Source organism: Callorhinus ursinus, unplaced genomic scaffold, assembly GCF_003265705.2.
Source record: "Callorhinus ursinus isolate GAN/ISIS: 27379988/994484 unplaced genomic scaffold, GSC_fseal_2.0 scaffold25, whole genome shotgun sequence".
Taxonomy (NCBI): domain Eukaryota; kingdom Metazoa; phylum Chordata; class Mammalia; order Carnivora; family Otariidae; genus Callorhinus; species Callorhinus ursinus.
The window spans coordinates 505,621-524,099 of NW_027397087.1; the positions used below are offsets into that span (position 1 = coordinate 505,621).

The 18,479-nt window shown below is 48.0% G+C and overlaps 1 protein-coding gene across 1 annotated transcript; it reads left to right on the plus strand.

The window, feature by feature from the left end:
- The first annotated feature begins 10,806 nt into the window (after positions 1-10,806).
- Positions 10,807-17,942, plus strand: LPCAT4 (lysophosphatidylcholine acyltransferase 4). The gene is made up of 14 exons (XM_025884447.2): positions 10,807-11,040; positions 12,294-12,436; positions 12,780-13,000; positions 13,375-13,487; positions 13,604-13,664; positions 13,960-14,018; positions 14,208-14,242; positions 14,460-14,514; positions 14,703-14,785; positions 15,038-15,163; positions 15,502-15,634; positions 16,768-16,866; positions 17,188-17,344; positions 17,609-17,942. Exons 1-14 carry the CDS (start codon positions 10,927-10,929, stop codon positions 17,761-17,763), a joined length of 1,554 nt encoding a protein of 517 aa, XP_025740232.1. The 5' UTR covers positions 10,807-10,926; the 3' UTR covers positions 17,764-17,942.
- The last annotated feature ends 537 nt before the right edge of the window (positions 17,943-18,479 follow it).

Sequence of the window (18,479 nt, forward strand, 5' to 3'; positions counted from 1 at the left end):
TGTGTGTGTGTGTGTGTGTGTGTGTGTGTGTGTACACATGTATATATACAAAATCTTCTTTATTCATTCATCTATCAGTGGACACTTAGGTTGTTTCCATATCTTGGCTACTGTAAATAATGCTGCAATAAACATTTAGGGGCACATAGAAGTTTTCCAATTAGTGTTTTCTGTGGATAAATACCCAATAGTGGAATTACTGGATTGTATGGTATTCCTATTTTTAGTTTTTTGAGGAAACTCCATAATGTCTTCCACAGTGGCTGCACCAATATACATTCCCACCAACAGTACACAAGTGTTCCTTTTTCTCCACATCCTCGCCAATGCTTGTTATTTCTTGCCTTTTTTTTTTACTATTTATTTTTTTATTATGTTATGTTAATCACCATACACTACCTCATTAGTTTTTGATGTAGTGTTCATGATTCATTGTTTGCATATAACACCCAGTGCTCCATGCAGTACGTGCCCTCTTTAATACCCATCACCAGGCTAACCCATTCCCCCACACCCCTCCCCTCTAGAAACCTCAGTTTGTTTCTCAGAGTCCATAGTCTCTCATGGTTCATCTCCCCCTCCGATTTCCCACCCTTCATTTTGATACTAGGCATTCTGACAAGTATAAGGTGATATATCTCACTGTGGTCATAATTTGCATTTCCCTGATGTTAGTGATGTCGAACACCCCTTCATGTGTCTTTTTGGAAATATGTCTATTCAGGCCCTCTACCCATTGTTTGGGTTTGGGATTTTTTTTTTATGTTCAGGAAGGCTCTTTTTACAGATGAATGCTATCTAGAAAATATAGGAGAATGGTTGAATTAAGAAATCACCCTTTTTACAGTATTGTGTCTCAAGTACATTTCAATAAAAAGAGAGAAGAAAAAGAAATTACCCTTATGTCACCACAATGTGATAATTGACTCAGGTGAGAATCATCAATGGATGCCAAAATCATCAGGAGAGATTGATAGGCAACATGATGCCTGTTGTAGACTAATTGTGAAGAATGGTCTCACTTCTTCTCCCCTCTCTAGCGATGTCTTTTGCAATGTGACTTTGTAGCTCCCCTATCAAGAGATGGAGCCTATTTCTCTCTACCCCATGAATCCCAACTGGCCTTGTGATTTGTTTTGACCTATGGAATATGGAAGAAATGACAGTGTCAGTTCCTAACCTAGACCTCATGCACTTCCCCTTGCTCCCTTGGAATCTTACCATTGTCATGAAAATAAGCCCAGGTTAGCCTGCTGAGGAGATTCGAGGTGCCACAGGCAAAAGTGAGTCAACATCCAGCAGCAAAGCCACCTAGCCCATCCGCTGCTGACCGTAGATGCATGAGGAAGTCCAGCTGAAACCAGAACTGCCCTCCAAACTCAACTTAAGGGGAGCCTGGTCGGCTGAGTTGGTTAAGCGTCTGTCAGGTCATGATCCCAGGGTCCTGGGATCAAGTCCTGTGTCAGGCTCTCTGCTCCCCCTGGGGAGTCTGCTTCTCCCTCTCCCTCTGCCCCTCCCCCTGCATGTGTGCTCTCTCTCTCTCTCTCTCTCTCTCTCATGAATAAATAAAATCTTAAAAAAATTAAATAAAGTAAATAAATAAACAAAGTCAACTTAAATGGCCAACCCTCAGAATCCTGAACTAAATAAATCATTATTTTAAGCCACTCAGTTTTGGGATGGTTTGTTATGCAGCAATAGCTAAATAATCTAAAACCATACAGATTAGTTACTAATCACTAAAGATGAAAATATGTGCCATTCAGTGGAGAGATCTGGTATTCACCACCTTAGCCCTCACTAGTGGTGGAACAACCTGGCATTGTTGTTTCCTTAGGAAATGCAATAGCAAATACATAGCACTAAGTATGATACATTCTCACCAAAGTTGTTTAAGCTGAATCTAATCAAGTCTCTAAACCTTCAATCCTGTATAGAGGAAATACAGGGGAGAGAAAAAACAAGTGATATGGTAGCATGAAGAAATAAACAAATTAAGCATCTGGGAATTTTATAAGATGGTTGGCCTGGACTTTTTAGGAAGGAAACGTGTGTCATTAAGAAGAAAAGCTAAAGAGATATAACAGTTCTGGAGGCTGGGAAGTCCAAGATCAAGTCACTGGCAGATTCAGCATCTGATAAGAAAGAACCTGCTCCCTGGATCATAGACAGCCACCTTCTTACTGTGTCCTCAGTTGCTGGAAGCAGCAAAAGAGCTCCCCAGGATCTCTTTTATAAGGGCACTGATCCCATTCATGAGGGTTCCATCCTCCTGACACAATCACTTCTCAAAGGCCCCACTCCTAACACCATCACATATGCTTCAACATATGAATTTTCAGAGGGACACAAACATTCAGTCTATAGAACCAGTCAACCCACAGAATCATGAGAAATATTAAATAATTCTCATTTGAAGCCACCAAGCTTTGGGATGACATGTAACACAATAGATAACTGAAACACACAGATAGTCTTCATAAAAACCCTATAAGGTAATTGCCATTATTATTCTCATCTTGTATAAGAGAAAACTAATGCTTAGTTTAAATAACTCGTCCAAGATTACGAAGTTCAGAAATGGCAAAACCAGGAATTAAAATCTATATTGATTTGAAAATAGAGCCTTAGGGGCGCCTGGGTGGCTCAGTCGTTAAGCGTTTGCCTTCAGTTCAGGTCATGATCCCAGGGTCCTGAGATGGAGCCCCGCATCGGGCTCCCTGCTCCACGGGAAGCCTGCTTCTCCCTCTCCCACTCCCCCTGCTTGTGTTCCCTCTCTTGCTGTGTCTCTCTCTGTCAAATAAATAAAAAAATAAAATCTTAAAAAAAAAAGAAAGAAAATGAGCCTAACTCCTGAGTATTACATTACAAAGCTTCTGAGCAAGGCCAATTTGTTCCCCAAGATATAAAATAAACTCAAAAATCCAATGATAGGGGTGCGTGGCTGGCTCAGTTAGTAAAGCATGCAACTCTTGGTCTTGGGGTTGTGAGTTCAAACCCCACATTGGGTGTGGAGATTACTTAAAAATAAAATCTTAAGGGGTGCCTGGGTGGCTCAGTCTGTTAAGCGTCTGGCTCAGATAATGATTCCAGGGTCTTGGGATCAAGCCCCACGTCGGGCTCCCTGCTCAGCAGGGCTTCTCCCTCTCCCTCTGCCGCTCCCCCTGCTTGTGCTCTCTCCCTCTTTCTCAAGTAAATAAATAAAATCTTTAAAAAAAATAATAAAATCTTAAAAATAAATACATAGATTAAATAAATAAATAAAATCCAACTGTAGGGTAAAAACGTTCTAGAGATAATGTATTCAGAATGCAAATAAATGACTTTAATGCAGCATTTTTGTCACCTGTGGGCAATGTCTCCAAACACAGGGCTTCTATTCAAAAAATACTTTGTCATAAATAGCCTTATTAGTGTTCACCCCAGGCAATACTAGAGCACAGGGGAACATGGAGATTTTTACAAAAAGTAAGCACCCTCCCACAGAGAGTAAAGGGAGGGAAGGATATTAATTAGGATCAAGCATGAACACTAATATGTGGTCTCAGTTGGTATCATGGTTAAGAGGAAGAAGTCTTTGAAGAAAGATTAAAAACCATTGACAAAAAAGATGTTCAACATCACTAGCCATTATAGGACTGCAAATTAAGACCAAAATGAGATATAACCACACGGCTATTAAAACAGCTAAAATTTTAAAAGTAGTAACTACATCAAATGCTGTTGAGAATGTGGGGTATCTGGACCTCTCACACCTTGCTGGTACAACTGTACAATGGACGGCCGTAGTTTGATAGTTTCTTATAAAACTAAATATGCAGTTACTATACAACCCAGTAGTCAAACTCCAAGGTATTTAACCCAGAGAAACCTGTGCATAAATGCTCATCACAGCTTTCTTTGTAATAGCCAAAGGCTGAAAACAACCAAAATGTCCCTCAATAAGTGAATGGCTCGATAGACTGCTACACCCACTGCATGGAATACTAATCAGGGATAAATAGGAATAAATCATGAGACATATAACTTGGATGGATCACAGGAGCATTACATTAGGTGAAAGATGCCAATCTGAAAAGGTTTTATTTTTTTTTAAGATTTTATTTATTTATTTGACAGAGAGAGAGAGCACAAGCAAGGGGAATGGCAGAGGGAGAAGCCCAATGTGGGGCTCGATCCCAGGACCCTGAGATCATGACCTGAGCCGAAGGCACTCAGTCAACCGACTGAGCCACCCAGGCGCCCCTCTGAAAAGTTTTTTTCTTAAAAAGTCACATGCTGTATGATCACACTTATATAACATTCTCCATGTGACAAAATTGCAGTGATGGAAAACTGTTAGCGGTTGCCAGGAATGAGGAATGGTGGGGAGGAGAGGGGCAGGTGTAACTCAAAAGAGGTAACACAAGGAGACCTTTGTGATGATGGACTAGTTCTGCCTCTTGATCGTTGTGGTGGCTACCTGAATCTACACATGAGATATAACGGCATGGAACTATATACACACATTCTACCAATGCCAATTTCCTAGTTTGGGTATTGTACTAGTCATATACACTGCAACCATTGGGGGAAGCTGGGAGAAGGGTATATGGACCTCTCTGTACTATTTTTGAAACTTCCTGTGAACTGATAATTGTTTCAAAATAAAAAGGTAAGAAAAAAATTACAGTGTAAAATAGACCTCAATAAAGTCCATTTTGAAACTAACCAGAGGAAATGAATATAGTGTCTTGTTTATTCTCACTGATCTTTTCCCTAGTTCTAATTCTTTGATTTTGTTTATACCCTATTTTGTGTGTTCTGATTGTGGGCGAAAAGAGAATTTAAGAAATATGGCAAGAAAAAGCAATATGTTACTTTGCATTTAGCCAACAATGATGAAGGCACTTACTTCCCACCAGGAACTGTGCTAGACCCCAAGCACATGACTAATACCTGAACACATGCTCTGCTTTGCCTCTTTGTACATCCCACCACCACCACCTCCACTCCTCCCCACCTCCACACACAGTCCCTGATCTAGTTCTCTCCCACACTTCATGGCTTGTTCTTGGATTGTTCATCAAAACTTAAATGGTATTTCTGAGGAAAGAAAAAGGCAGGAAACAGAACTCTTTAGTTGCCTCCAGAAAAGGGGAGAGCTCAGGATAAAGAGGGAAGAGGGAATGGCTGTAGAATAGCTAACATTAGACAGGGGACATGGGGAGGGTGGGTGGGTATGTGCCCCAAGCAAAGGAGTTACTGAACAATAGTCCCATGAACTATACGTTGTGGTGCCAAATTCAAGGCTGTTTACTTTATTCTGTACTGACCTCACTCTAACAACTCAAACTCATACCATTATTCCCAGGAAGGATTAGTGCAAATCTAATACCAAAGCTGGAAGAAATAACTCAGACAGTAGTGGTGTCTTCATAAATACCAAAGACGTTCTTTTATTTAGTAGCCTAGTATTCTATAAAGAACACTGAGAATGCAGATCTCAGAGCAGTGACTCGGGTACTGTGATTAATAGCCATTATTCCATGCCCCTGGACTTGAGGAACTCACAAAGGAACAGGGGACATCTGAGATCTACAACAGCTATTGTTTTTTTGTTTGTTTGTGTTGGGGGTGTTGTTTTTATCTTTTGTTTTGTAAATGAGACTCTCAAACACCAGAAAACATTTATTAAACATAGCTACATTCAGCATTATGGTACACTGAGGGCCACAGAGAAGGAATTGCCCCCTCCTTCCTTGCTCACATATGTCCTTAAGCAGTAAATTCCCCTTTTAAAACTTTTTTCCTCGGGGCACATGGGTGGCTCAGTAGTTAAGTGTCTGCCTTCAGCTAGGGTCATGGTCCCAGGGTCCCGAGATCAAGCCTCAGCAGGAAGCCTGCTTCTCCCTCTCCCACTCCCCCTGCTTGTGTTCCTGCTCTCGATCTCTCTCTCTCTCTCTCTCTGTCAAATAAATAAATAAAAATCTTTAATAAAAAAAACTTTTTTCTCATCTCAAACCTACCTTGTGTATTTTTGAATATGTTTAACTGTGATTTTTTTTCCCCCTAATCTCTAATTCCCCCAAGGACATCCTTGGTAAACCTAGAATGAAGGCATAAAATCTATGCTAACCCTACCAAGGAGAAGTCCAGCCTCTTAGCTCCCCCAAAAAGAATCTGGCTTAGTATTAAGTTAACTTCTTGCTTATTGAGATTTCATAAAAATGGTCCAATATCAATCCTGGCTCAAGAATAAGATGGAATGAAGAAGCTGGAATTCAAGTTCCACAACCATAACAGAGACTATGTCCAACTCACCTTGTATGTGTGGGTGGGTATATATATATATATATATTCTCAGCACTTACTATGGTGCCTGGTACATAGGGATTGCTCAATAAACTTTTTTTTTCATTAAGTTGAAAACAGACAGGATGGTTTGTCAGAATTCCCTCCTGCCTTAAGGCACCTCTGAAACAAATAGAAATACATTTGATCCCAAAAGCATGTGGGAAACACATTCCTGATTTTTTATTTTACTACCACATGCACAGACTTCTCCAGAATCTTTATCTCCATCCCCAAGCTCCAGATCCACATTTTTAAAGGCCTACTAGACAATCTCACTTGGATCTGGCTGGTGCCTCCCAATTAATATGTGTAAATCATGTCAACCCCAAATCTTCCTAGTCTCCCAAGGTAGACCAATGGTTTCCAACCTATGAAGCAAGCACCTAAGAGATCATGGAGTCAGCAGGGTACCAAGGACAGGTTGATGAAGGGGTCAGCCCCAGGTACAGGGCAATAAAAGTGTGTGTTGTCCATAGAGAATATAAAAACAGTAATTAAATGGGCTAGAAATCAGTCAGCATTTTATTATCACTATGCATCAGCAATTCTGAACAATGCCAGTGATCAAATACTCCTCCAAACAAAATATCCTATGAGTCCAAGTTTTAAACAATTGCTATGGTTACTTTTGAGTTTTAATAATATTTATTTAAGCTTCGAGTTGGACATTTTTATTACTGGTCCTTTAATAAACATTGTAATCTGCATGGAATTTAACTCAAAGGACTCTCAGTTGTACAACTGCCCCCAGACACAAGCAGATTCAGTAGCTATTCCCATTCATTTAGAAAGTCTGCAAAGGTCCAGAATCATTCCGGACTACTTCAGGCCTCCTTCGTGTCTCCAGCCTCTGTGGTACTCCATATCCCTACATTTAAACAGATTTGACATAAACAATGATAGCATAGTGATAGTGTCTCAGTCAGCTGACAAAATACCATGGGTGGCTTGAGAAACAGAAATTTATTTTCTCACAGCTTTGGAGGCTGGGAGTCTGAGATCATGGTCTGTTTATAGTGAGGTCTTTTCTTCCTGGCTTGCAGATGTCAGCCTTTTCACTGTATGCCCACATGTCAGAGAGAGAGAACACAAGCTCTTTGGCATGAGGTCTCCCCCAAAGGGTCAAATATGCTAAGTACGCTACTGCATGGAGTAATTCCCAGGGGCCTAGAAATCAATAAAACGGCCAAATATTATCCGCAAGCTGAATAAATAATAGAACTCACATTATATACATAGCCACATGCCTGGTCCCTAATTAGTTGACTTTGAGTTAATCAAAAGTGGTATTTTCCTGGGTGGGCCTGGCCTAATCAGGTGAGTCCTGTAAAAGAGAGTCTGGAGGTTAGACTGTCTCTGGTGCTGGTGGTAAAATCAAGCTACCATAAATTCTCCAGCCTCAAGGAAATGAATTCTGCCAACAACTAAGGAGGCTTGGAAGAAGATCCTTCCCTAGTCAAGCCACCAGAAGAGAATATGGCCCTCACAACTCCTTCACTTCAGCCTTGTGAGACCCTAAGCAGAGGACCTAGCTAAGCTGGACTTCTGATCTGGAGAAACTGTGATAATAAATAGGGGCTGTTATAAGCTGCTAATTTTAAGGCAAGTGTTATACAGCAACAGAAAACCAAAGTGGTTTTCTGCACATAGCAGAATCTCTGACTTAAACTGGCTTAACGAGCAAAGAAATTTATTTTCTCATATAACAGGCAGGCCAGAAGTACTTCAGACTTCAATTTGACTTGTTCAGAGGCTCAATTCCATCATCAAAGACCCAGATTCTTTGCATCTCACTACTCTATCCTAAATGATGCTTGATCTTCAGATAGTTGCAAGATGGTTCCAATAGTCATAGCTGTCACATTCAGAAACACCCACAGCATACAAAGCTAGCGAGTTCGTTTGTAAGGCACTTTCAGGAAGAGTAAGGAAACTTCCCAGAAGTTCCTCAGATTTTCATTCATGTCCCATTGTCCAGAGTCACACACCCATTTCAAATCAGTCACTGACCAGGAGAAAAGGACTTCCTCAGATAGGTTCCACCCAACCTGGCTGCCCCTGAGGCAAATGGGTGTATGAGGCAGCTAGCTACTTGAACTAAATTAGGGTTCTGTTAAGGAGAAACAGGGAGAACGGACCAATCAAAGAGTTTACAAAAAAGACAAAGTATGAAACCTCTAGCCCGTCAGTCCAGCGCTGACAGAATGAATTATACCAGAGCGTCTAAATTAAAAAAAGGCAGAGAGCAGAGGGGCAAAAACCAAGAAACCATACCTTGGCAATTAGCCCCTAATAGAATTAGCAGCTAGCAGCAAGCACATTGGCAGAACATTTTTGCAAAAAGTTAATGAGGATTTATTTAAGATGCTAAAAACTGCCACAAATACCGAGATTGCTCTGCAATCAGTGATAAGAAATCTGAAACAACAAAGTAACAGCATGTCAGAGAGTAGCAGGGAGCAAGACCATTGCAAGAGACATAGCAGGTGAACAGAACAAATGATGGAAGAATCTCCACACCAGACACATTGCCTAAGGGTTTTCATCAATTCCACAGAATCAGAAATTAGTAACAAAATTTTCTCTGTACATCATTGATAATATGTGGTTATGCTTAATTTAATTACATAATAATTTGCATATAATCATTATTACTCTATGGGTTTGAGGTTTTTTTTTTTAAGATTTTATTTATGTATGTGGCAGAGAGAGACACAGCGATAGAGGGAACACAGGCAGGGGGAGTGGGAGAGGGAGAAGCAGGCTTCCTGCTGAGCCAGGAGCCTGATGTCAGGCTGGATCCCAGGACCCTGGGATCATGACCCCAGCCGAAGGCAGACGCTTATCGACTGAGCCACCCAGGCGCCCCATATGGGTTTGAGTTCTAAGCTTAATAACTCCTCCTGGTATGGTTATAGATAATTTATGTTAAAATATTAGAGGCATAAAAAGCAAGCCATGTGTAACTATGAATTTAATGGATTGCCTTAATTGAAGATAAAGAAATTATAAAAATATTTTAACTACCTTGGAAAGATAGACATATAGAAACCCGCTCTCCCCTAAATAGGAGGTAGATGTACATGTATCTAATCATCCATCACATTAGACACCTTCAACTTACATGTATGTCAGTAATTGATAAGGCTGGAAATGATCTTTAAAAATTTTTAATAGGTAAATGGGTTACTGAATCTCTTCTAAGAACGTTTAAGAAATAAACAAATCGACTAGGATATGCCTTTGTTTCTCTGAGAATGCTGATGCTCTCAAGAATACAGGTAGGAATTAAGTGAGTAAATTATGGGGCAGGGAGGGAGAGAAGAGGATCTAGACGGAAGCAGAGTGACTTCTGGCTTTTTTTGCCTGCTCCCCCTTCCAGTGAAAGATTAACGGTGTGCAATGATCCAGCAGCCCGTTGATCTGCCATTGTCCCCACTGCCCTCAGGAAATAGTGACTGACAGGAATGCTTAAGAGAGAAAACGAGGTTAAAAAAAAAGAGAGAGAGAGAGAAAACGAGGTGAACTGAAGGCAGCTTCTTTCCACAGCAGGGAGGCTCTCATTCCCTTTTTGTCGTGGGTATCGTCTTTCTGATTGTGTTACTAGCTGTGGACAACTTCTCTGACCTCGCCATCGCCTGACAACCAGGTGCTGACCACTTCACGAGTTTTCTAGGACGGTCTGGAGCCTGGGCGTGAAGGGCACAGAGACAGAAGAGGGGCCGACGGAGAAAAAGAGACTAGGAGTGAAAAGAAAGCTGCCTCTGCGGTCGCCCGGCCTTCCTGGTTTCCACTGCCACTCCCCAGCCAGGCCTTGCCGGGCTCACAGGAAGCACACGGGCCAGCGTGTCAAGGGCGGCTGGCGCCAGGCCGCCGCCAGGTGCACGCCGCCGAACAGGAGATCCTGTTTAGCACCCGCAGGACGCGGATGCGGAGCGGTGTGAGGCACAACACGGCCGCCAGAGGGCACGAGCGCCCCAAGTCCTCCCGCGATGGCGTCGTCGCGACCAAGAAGGGAAGGTGGTCGGCCTGCGAGGAGGGGTGCCTGGGGCCCGCGAGCACGCGGGGAGAGCGGGGCCCCACTCGCCCCCGAGTTGCGGGCCTCGGCGCACCGCGCACCGCTCCTCCATTCCCAGCCGCCCGAGGGCCCCGATCTGCGCTCGCAGGGTGACCTCGACCCCCGGACGGGGTCGAAGGACGCTCTCAGCTCCGCGCCCACCTCGCGGCCTCAAGTCCGCTCCGAGCCGGAGGCCTGCGGGGAAGCGGCGGCCCGGTGTTCCGAAAGGAACGCCCGGAGGGCCAGGCCCGGGGTCAGCGCGCCCCAGCATCCGGCCGCTGCCGAACAATGGCCGGAGGGGCTGCGGCGAGCGCCGCGAGCGCGGCGGTGCAGGGGCGCCCGGGCGCTGGAAGCCCCGCCCCTCGGCCGGCTCCCTGACAACGCGGGCCGGGCCGCGCCGCCTGCTCCCCGCCCCTCGGCGCCCGGCACCAGGCGGGGCCCCGGCCGGAGCGCTGCAGCCGCAGGCGCTGCTCTGCAGAGCGGGGCCCGGGGTCGGGGCCGGGGCGCCCTCGCTCCCACCTTCTTCCGCCGCTATGAACCAGGGAAGTCCGGGGGACTGGGCCCCCCTCGACCCCACCCCCGGGTCCCCAGCGCCCCCCAACCCCTTCGTGCATGAGTTACATCTCTCCCGCCTCCAGAGGATTAAGGTAAAGTGTGAGCGGGGGGCGTCGGGAGGACTCGTGGGCATAGGAAAAGGAGGCCGTTTAGAGCCCAGGCAAAGATGGGGATGGGGATCCGGAAAAGAGGTGGGCGAGAGGCTTGCGGGGAGGGTGTCCGGGGGAGCGCACGTGGGGGCGGCAGGGGTGGGCGAGAAGTCCTTGGAGAGGGCGCGGGCTTGGGCGATGGATAGCTCGAAGGTGTGGAAGAATTGACTAGCTGAGGATAGAGGACCGCAGGAGACCCAGGGGTAGGGGAGATGGAAGATACTGGGAAATGCGGTTTACATCCTGCGGAGACCGATGAACTAGGATGGAGGTGGAGGCTACGGAAAGCCGGGGGTGGGGGCAGGGGCGTGCTGAGTGCTTCTGTGAGGCTTTGAATCAGAGGGAAGACGTCTCTAGACCCATAGCCTGCGCCCCTGTGCCAATCCAACACCCCCCTCTTTCCGCTCCCCCCCCTCCCCGCACTGCAGCACCTCCTGGTGGGGGGTAGGGAGGCTGAGAAGGGGGCTGGCTACAGGAAGTGGAGAGCCGCACTAGCCTAGGGGAAGTGGGGAAGGGAGTGTCCAAGGTTTCTGCCACCCTCACTGCCCCTGAGGCTGGCTCGTGGGGCTCAGTTTGTTTACCTGCACTCTCCCCAGGGCATCCCTAGGAGTCACCCTGACTCCTGGCAACCCCTACCCTGCGGAGTAGGGCCACGCTCTTCTCCCCTACCCCCACCCCACCCCCCAGGCCTAGGGGAGTGCTGTTGAGTGGAACTAGGCTGGCCTGGACCTAAAAAGTAGACCTCTGTGTGTTCCAACTCTCTACCACCTCCCAGGGCCAAAGTAGAAAGAACTATGCACCTGGTTTCTCTTGGACGTAGGAGCTATTTATGGAATGCGAGGTGGGGGAGGGACTATCTCCAGCCTACTCTCCATCAAGCACTGTGCTGGGCGCCTCCACGGGGGTTATCATTAAAAGCTCTTAACAGCCTTACCAAGTGACAGATGCGTTTTATGATTAAAAAAAATCAGGTCCGATCCTAATAATGAGGTCCCTGATCCTATTAATCCTTTATCCTCTCGCCTTTATTGGTATCTTCATCTCCCCCTTGGATTCCGGCCCCGTCTTCTGTTCCCACACCACCTGTCTCCTGATCCACAGGGCGTGATGGCTCTCTGCTTCATGCTTGTGGGAGAAGCGAAGCAATGGAGAGTGTCTCCCAGTCCTGAAGTGGTGTTTTCTCCCACCCTCTGCAGCTCTGCCTCCTGGGGGCACTGTTGGCCCCCATCCGAGTGCTTCTGGCCTTCATTGTCCTCTTTCTCCTCTGGCCCTTTGCTTGGCTGCAAGTAGCTGGTCTTACGGAGGCGCAGCTTCAGGAGCCAATCACAGGATGGAGGAAGTAAGTGGGGGGTCAGCCCCCAGAGACCCTACTTCTCACTTCTCTTCCCTGTTACCCATTCTGCTCCCTCTTTGAGAAGAAACGGAGGGAGGGTTCTGAAGCTCTGCTGTCCAGCCTAGGTAGGTGAGATGAGTCCGCCAGGCCCAGACCTGGTACCCAGGACCTTAGCTCAAAGTGATGCACCCTGATATGTCCCAAAGGAGGCAGACTTCAGCCCCTCGGCAGAGGGATAGAGGACAAGAGAAAGGCAGCGGCTTTTCTGGGTGCCTAAGCCTGGGGGGGGGGGGACGGTGAGTGAGGGACAGAATCACCGCCTCTGCTGATGCCCAGCCTTGTCCTGCAGGACTGTGTGCCACAACGGGGTGCTGGGCCTCAGCCGCCTGCTCTTTTTCCTGCTGGGCTTCCTTCGAATTCGCGTTCGGGGACAGCGGGCCTCTCGCCTTCAAGCCCCTGTCCTTGTTGCTGCTCCCCACTCTACTTTCTTTGACCCCATTGTTCTGCTGCCCTGTGACCTGCCCAAGGTTGTGTCCCGAGCCGAGAACCTTTCCGTGCCTGTCATTGGAGGTGAGAGCATAAAAGGGGTGAAGGGGAGAGATGACAACTCTGAGCAAAAAAGGCAGGAATCGAGGATGCTCTGGAGAGAAGAACTGGCCTCAAGGGGGAAGGGAGAGGTTAGAAGGGAAATCAGCGGTTGCTGGCAAATGAGATGCAAATGGATACTGTTTGTGAACCAACCCCTTAGATTCTGAGGGCTGGTGCTTAGAGGTGTTGGAAGGACCTCTGATCACTTGCTTAAAAGGACCAACATATAGTAAAAGGAGGGTCCTCAGGGCAGAGAGATCACTGCGAAGCATCTCCTACTGTTGAAGGGGAGGCTGCGGATATTAATGCCCCTGGGTAGGAACCAAGTGACTCCTTGTATCCTCTCTGGACCCCAGCCCTTCTTCGCTTCAACCAAGCCATCCTAGTATCTCGGCATGACCCGGCTTCTCGGCGCAGAGTGGTGGAGGAGGTCCGAAGGCGGGCTACCTCAGGAGGCAAGTGGCCCCAGGTGGGTAAGAGTCTCAAGAGCTCACCTTTTATGTGCTCCCAAAGGGGCTTCTCTTTCCTCTCTTCCCTTCAGGCTACCCCACCTCATTCTGGTCCCTCCGGTTTTTTTCCCCCCAGGTACTATTCTTTCCTGAGGGCACCTGTTCCAACAAGAAGGCTTTGCTTAAATTCAAACCAGGTGAATAAAATGATAGTGGGTGGTAGGGCTGAAGGAAAAAGGAGCCCCAGATTTGGAGGGGGACTCTGGAATAACCCAAGAAGTGGAGCAGGGATCCTAGGGAAGAGAGACAGGGAGCTTCCTAGCTGACACTGAAAAGTCTCTAGGAGTCAGAAAGAAAATTACAAATGAAACGGAGCCAGACCAGATATCATTTCAGAACTGTCCCAGACCCGCACACTTGGTGCCTCCTAGCTCCCCCCTTGACCTACCCCGGGCTGGGGGGGGTGGGGGTGGGGGTGGAAATGGGATTCAGGAGCCTTCATTGCCGGGGTTCCTGTGCAACCTGTCCTCATCCGATACCCCAACAGTCTGGTGAGTCTGAGTCCAAGAGAGGAGGCGGGGGAGCCCAAATCCACCCTAAATCAGTGAAAACTTACAGTGTTGCCGTGGGATGTGCACATGGGGTGGGGGTGGGGGCAGGTCCTCTGCCCAAAGAGGATTGGCCAAGCTCCAGGGAAAAAGAGTAATGCCTTTCTCCCCTTACCTCTGCTTCATCTCTAGGACACCACCAGCTGGGCATGGAGGGGCCCTGGAGTGTGAGTCTTGGTGTTCCTGGGGTGAGGGTGGGGGGCAGAGCCCATCAGAGATTTCCTGGCCCATCTTCCAATCTCCAGACAAGGCAAACGGACCTTCTTCACTGTCAGATTGAGGGAACTCTAGAGAAGAGGCTGCCTGTTTCCCTGTTTTGTTCTCATTGGGTGGGAGGCCCCATACTTAGGGATTGGTGAGCATCTGAGATCTCTCTTCTCTTAGACTGAAAGTCCTCTGGCTCACAGCCTCTCAGCCCTGCAGCATCGTGGACGTGGAGGTATGACACCTCCCCACCCTCCCCAACGCTACTGTGGGTGAGGAGGGGAATGGGCATCAGCTGACCCTTGAAGGGAAAAGAGGGTGGGAGTGCTCACCCATAGTATTGAGGTCCTGATGAGGTGTGTGCGTGCGTGCGTGTGTGTGTGTGTGTGTGTATGTGTGTGTGTGTTTGTTTGTTTGTTTCAGTTCCTCCCTGTGTACCACCCCAGCCCGGAGGAGAGCAGGAACCCCACCCTCTATGCCAACAATGTCCAGAGGGTAATGGCGCAGTGAGTATCCCAAAAAATATTTCCTGGAGCAGATACACAGGACATAGAAAGCACAGGGGTGGGTGGAAGGCTGAGGTTCTGAGGCAAAGATGGGGGGGGTGGGCAATGGGATGGGCTCTGCACAGCTGAGACTGGGGGTGGTTGAAGGGGCCTGGTCTCCTCCCTGTTCAGCAGCCCAGACTCGGTAATGAACCCTCAGAAGACTCTTCTTCCTTGTTGCCTCACTCCATTCCATCGCTCTTCATCCTGTAGGGCCCTGGGCATTCCAGCCACTGAGTGTGAGTTTGTGGGGAGCTTGCCCGTGATTGTGGTGGGCCGGCTGAAGGTCTCACTGGAGCCGCAGCTCTGGGAGCTGGGAAAGGTGCTTCGGAAGGCTGGGTAGGTGACCTCGAATGTAAGGGTATGGGGTGTCACTTACGGATAGAAGAAAAAAAAAAAGAGAAATGGGAAGAAGGAAAGAAAGTCTTAAAAAAATAAGTGGGAAGGTAGAGGATTTTTTTTTTTTAAGATAATGGAGTAAAAGGAAGGAGGTAAAAAGAAAGGGAAAGAAATATAATAAGCCCAGTGAGAAAAGGAGGAATGGCTCTCAAAGAACTGTGAGTTAGAGTCCATCTTAGAAAAACACCAGATATGCCTGTGCTGGGGACTCTTGGGGCTGGGGCCAAGGTCCAGGAAGAAGCTGAGTAAACTCTCTGCCTTCAACAATTGCGCTGTAGGCTGTCCCCTGGCCGTGTGGACACTGGGGCAGAGCCAGGCCGGAGTCGAATGATCAGTCAGGAAGAGTTTGCCAGGCAGCTACAGCTCTCGGACCCCCGGACGGTGGCTGGAGCCTTCAGCTACTTCCAGCAGGTAAAGGAGCTAGGACTCATAGGTCAGAACCCAGGCCTTGCCCTCCAGGCTGATGTGCTCAGGCTTTAAGGGTACTATCCAATTGGCCACATGGGTGGCCAGTTTGGAACCTGCCCTGGATGTTCTAACAGCTGTTGTTGGATGGCCGTCTCCTGAGATCCGCTGGGGGATTCGTTTTTTATATAGAGTATCCAGTGCACTGAAGAGCAATGTTATCATTGTTGTGGGAAGGAACAATGGAGAAATAATTGGTCAGTGAGGTCCATAAGTTTCTGAAGCCACTTTAGAGATTAGCAAAGATGGGGGCACCATATAACCTTGTGGGGCACCTCCGAGTGGTGGGAAGATCACATACGGAGAACACGGGACGGGTTAGTTGGGTTTGAGACTCAGAGATCTTTGCAGTACTTTTTAAAAATAACCCATAGCTTCTCTAGGGGATTCCTGAACTATCTCAAGAATTTTGGCACTCCATAGATTTCCTGGAACTTAACCAAGTTTTCCTGTTGAATTATAATAATCCCAGAAGATTCTTAATGTTTGCAAACAACCACCACTGACCCCAAAGAGCTCTTCCTGGTCTAAGATACCTAACATCATGGCTTTCAACATCCTTTAAAGGGACAGAGAGTGTTGATTTCTTAGATTGGGGCCGACTGTGTCTGAAAGGAGCTTCTCCACTAAAGCCTGTAGCAGAGCAGAACCAAAACTGGAATAGCGTGGTTTCACCCGGGCAGGCATCCTCCTTGAGGTTTTTTTGGTAAGAAATGACACCAGTGGGCCCTTTTAGTCTGTTGGACCAGTTCTCCAGCATAGGCTGAGTCAGCTGAGAACCAGTTTTTCCAGCATGGGGTATATCAGAAATTTGATGGTAAGTTCAGCATTCCTGAGGGAGTCCCTAACACTCACAGGCGATCCCTTTCAGGAGAGCTTCGTCACCAGGTGACGTGGAGAGAGCTCGAGCGAACCCGTGACCTGAGAGAAATCCTGGGAATCCTGGAGTTTAGAGCTCACAGCTCTGAGGGAAGCAGACACAGGGGTCATCCCTGTGCCTGCTGAGAAGAGGGAGGAGCCAAAACCCACGGCAGGAGGGAGGACATTGGCCCTCATCCTGCCCCGGTTTCTCCCTCCAGGATGGCCAAGGTTTGGTGGACTTTCGAGATGTGGCCTTGGCCCTGGCAGCTCTGGATGGGGGCAGGAGCCTGGACGAGCTGACTCGCCTGGCCTTTGAGGTATCAGGGAGGTGGGGGGGGCGTGGCCATGCCTATCCCACCCAGAGGCTTCTGTGGGGTGCTGCTCCCAGCAGCTTCTAGATAGTAGGTGCTCAGTATCCACCCCAGGGCCCCAGCATTGAGACCTGCCTGAGAACAGGGCAAGGGCAGCAGCTGTGAGTTTTTAATTCTGCACAAAGGGCTGAGTGGGGGTGGCAAGGAGTCAGGGAGGGCCTGTACTCCGCACTCTTGGAAGAGGAGGAACCTGTCAGGCAGACCTGCAGGGCGGTATGGGGCCATGGCAGGAAGACAGGGCTTGACTTGCGTCCCTTTCTGTGTCAGCTCTTTGCCGAGGAGCAAGCAGAGGGGCCTGGCCGCCTGCTGTACAGACAGGGCTTCAGCACCATCCTGCACCTGCTGCTGGGGTCACCCCGCCCTGCTGCTGCGACTTTGCATGCTGAGCTGTGCCAGGCGGGACCCCACCAAGGCCTCTCCCTCTGTGAGTCACTGCCTTCTCTGCCAAGAGGGCTTGGGCCACCATCAGCACTGGGCTGGGAGGGGACAAGGGCTGGGGGGCGGGGGGGGGGGGGGGGGGGGGGGGTTCATCCTCTGAGAGGTGAGGACGGAAGCTTGGATTTGAGAAGTGAAGCCGGGAGAGATGAGAGGGACGGGACATAACCAATTCTAAAAAAGAACAGGGCCACCGTCTTCCCCTCCTCCTTAGATCCTTTCGCCTTTTGCCTTCTCACTCTTGCCTGTCCAGGTCAGTTCCAGGCCTTCTCTCTCCACGACCCACTCCACGGGAAGCTCTTCAGCACCTACCTGCGCCCCTCCCTGAAACCACAGGCCTCAGTCCCCGGCAACCCCATGTCTCTGGCCAACGGGACTGTGCCAGCACCCAAGCAGAAGGGCGACTGAGCGCCTCGACCTCCCCAGCTCGCCTCCAGCCTGCCGTGTGCCTCAAGCCCGTTTCTGCTCCTGCTTGATTTTTTTGTTATTGTTGTTGTGTTTGTTTTTTTTTTAAGTTGATTTTCGTTTTTTGTTTGTTTGGGTATTTTTTTTTGTAAAAAACTATTTTATATATAAATCTAAATATATATCTATATCTATTTAAAAAAAAATAAGGCTGTTACATTGATAGTATCAGCTGGGAACAAAAGGGATTAATGGTTGCAGGCTGCCCATTGGACGATCCCAGAGGTTCCCAGGGTCAGTCCTCCTGGCCATTGCTGGATGAATCCTCACTTCCAGGTGGACTAGATGGGGCTCTTTCCTGCACAGAAATCATGCCGATGTCAAAGCCTCCCCTTCTGTTGTCATAACCCTATATATGCACATATATATATATATGCACATTTTAACGGGCTTCCTCATGAACCTCTTTTCAGCCTATTCCCTCTTGCTCTGTCCTCATTAGAGATTAAAAAATAGCTAACTACCATTTTATATTTAATAATCCCACTGGGAATGATTCCCCCTCATGGTGGGAGCAGAGAGCTGTGTCCGTAGCAGCCGAGAGCCTGCCCTGCAGCTCAGACCAGGCTCAGGAGGGTGTTCTTTTGCCAGGGGATGGATGAACGGAGGGCATTTAAGTCCCTTCTGTCCAGCCTCTTCAAGGAAGCGGGGGAAAAAAA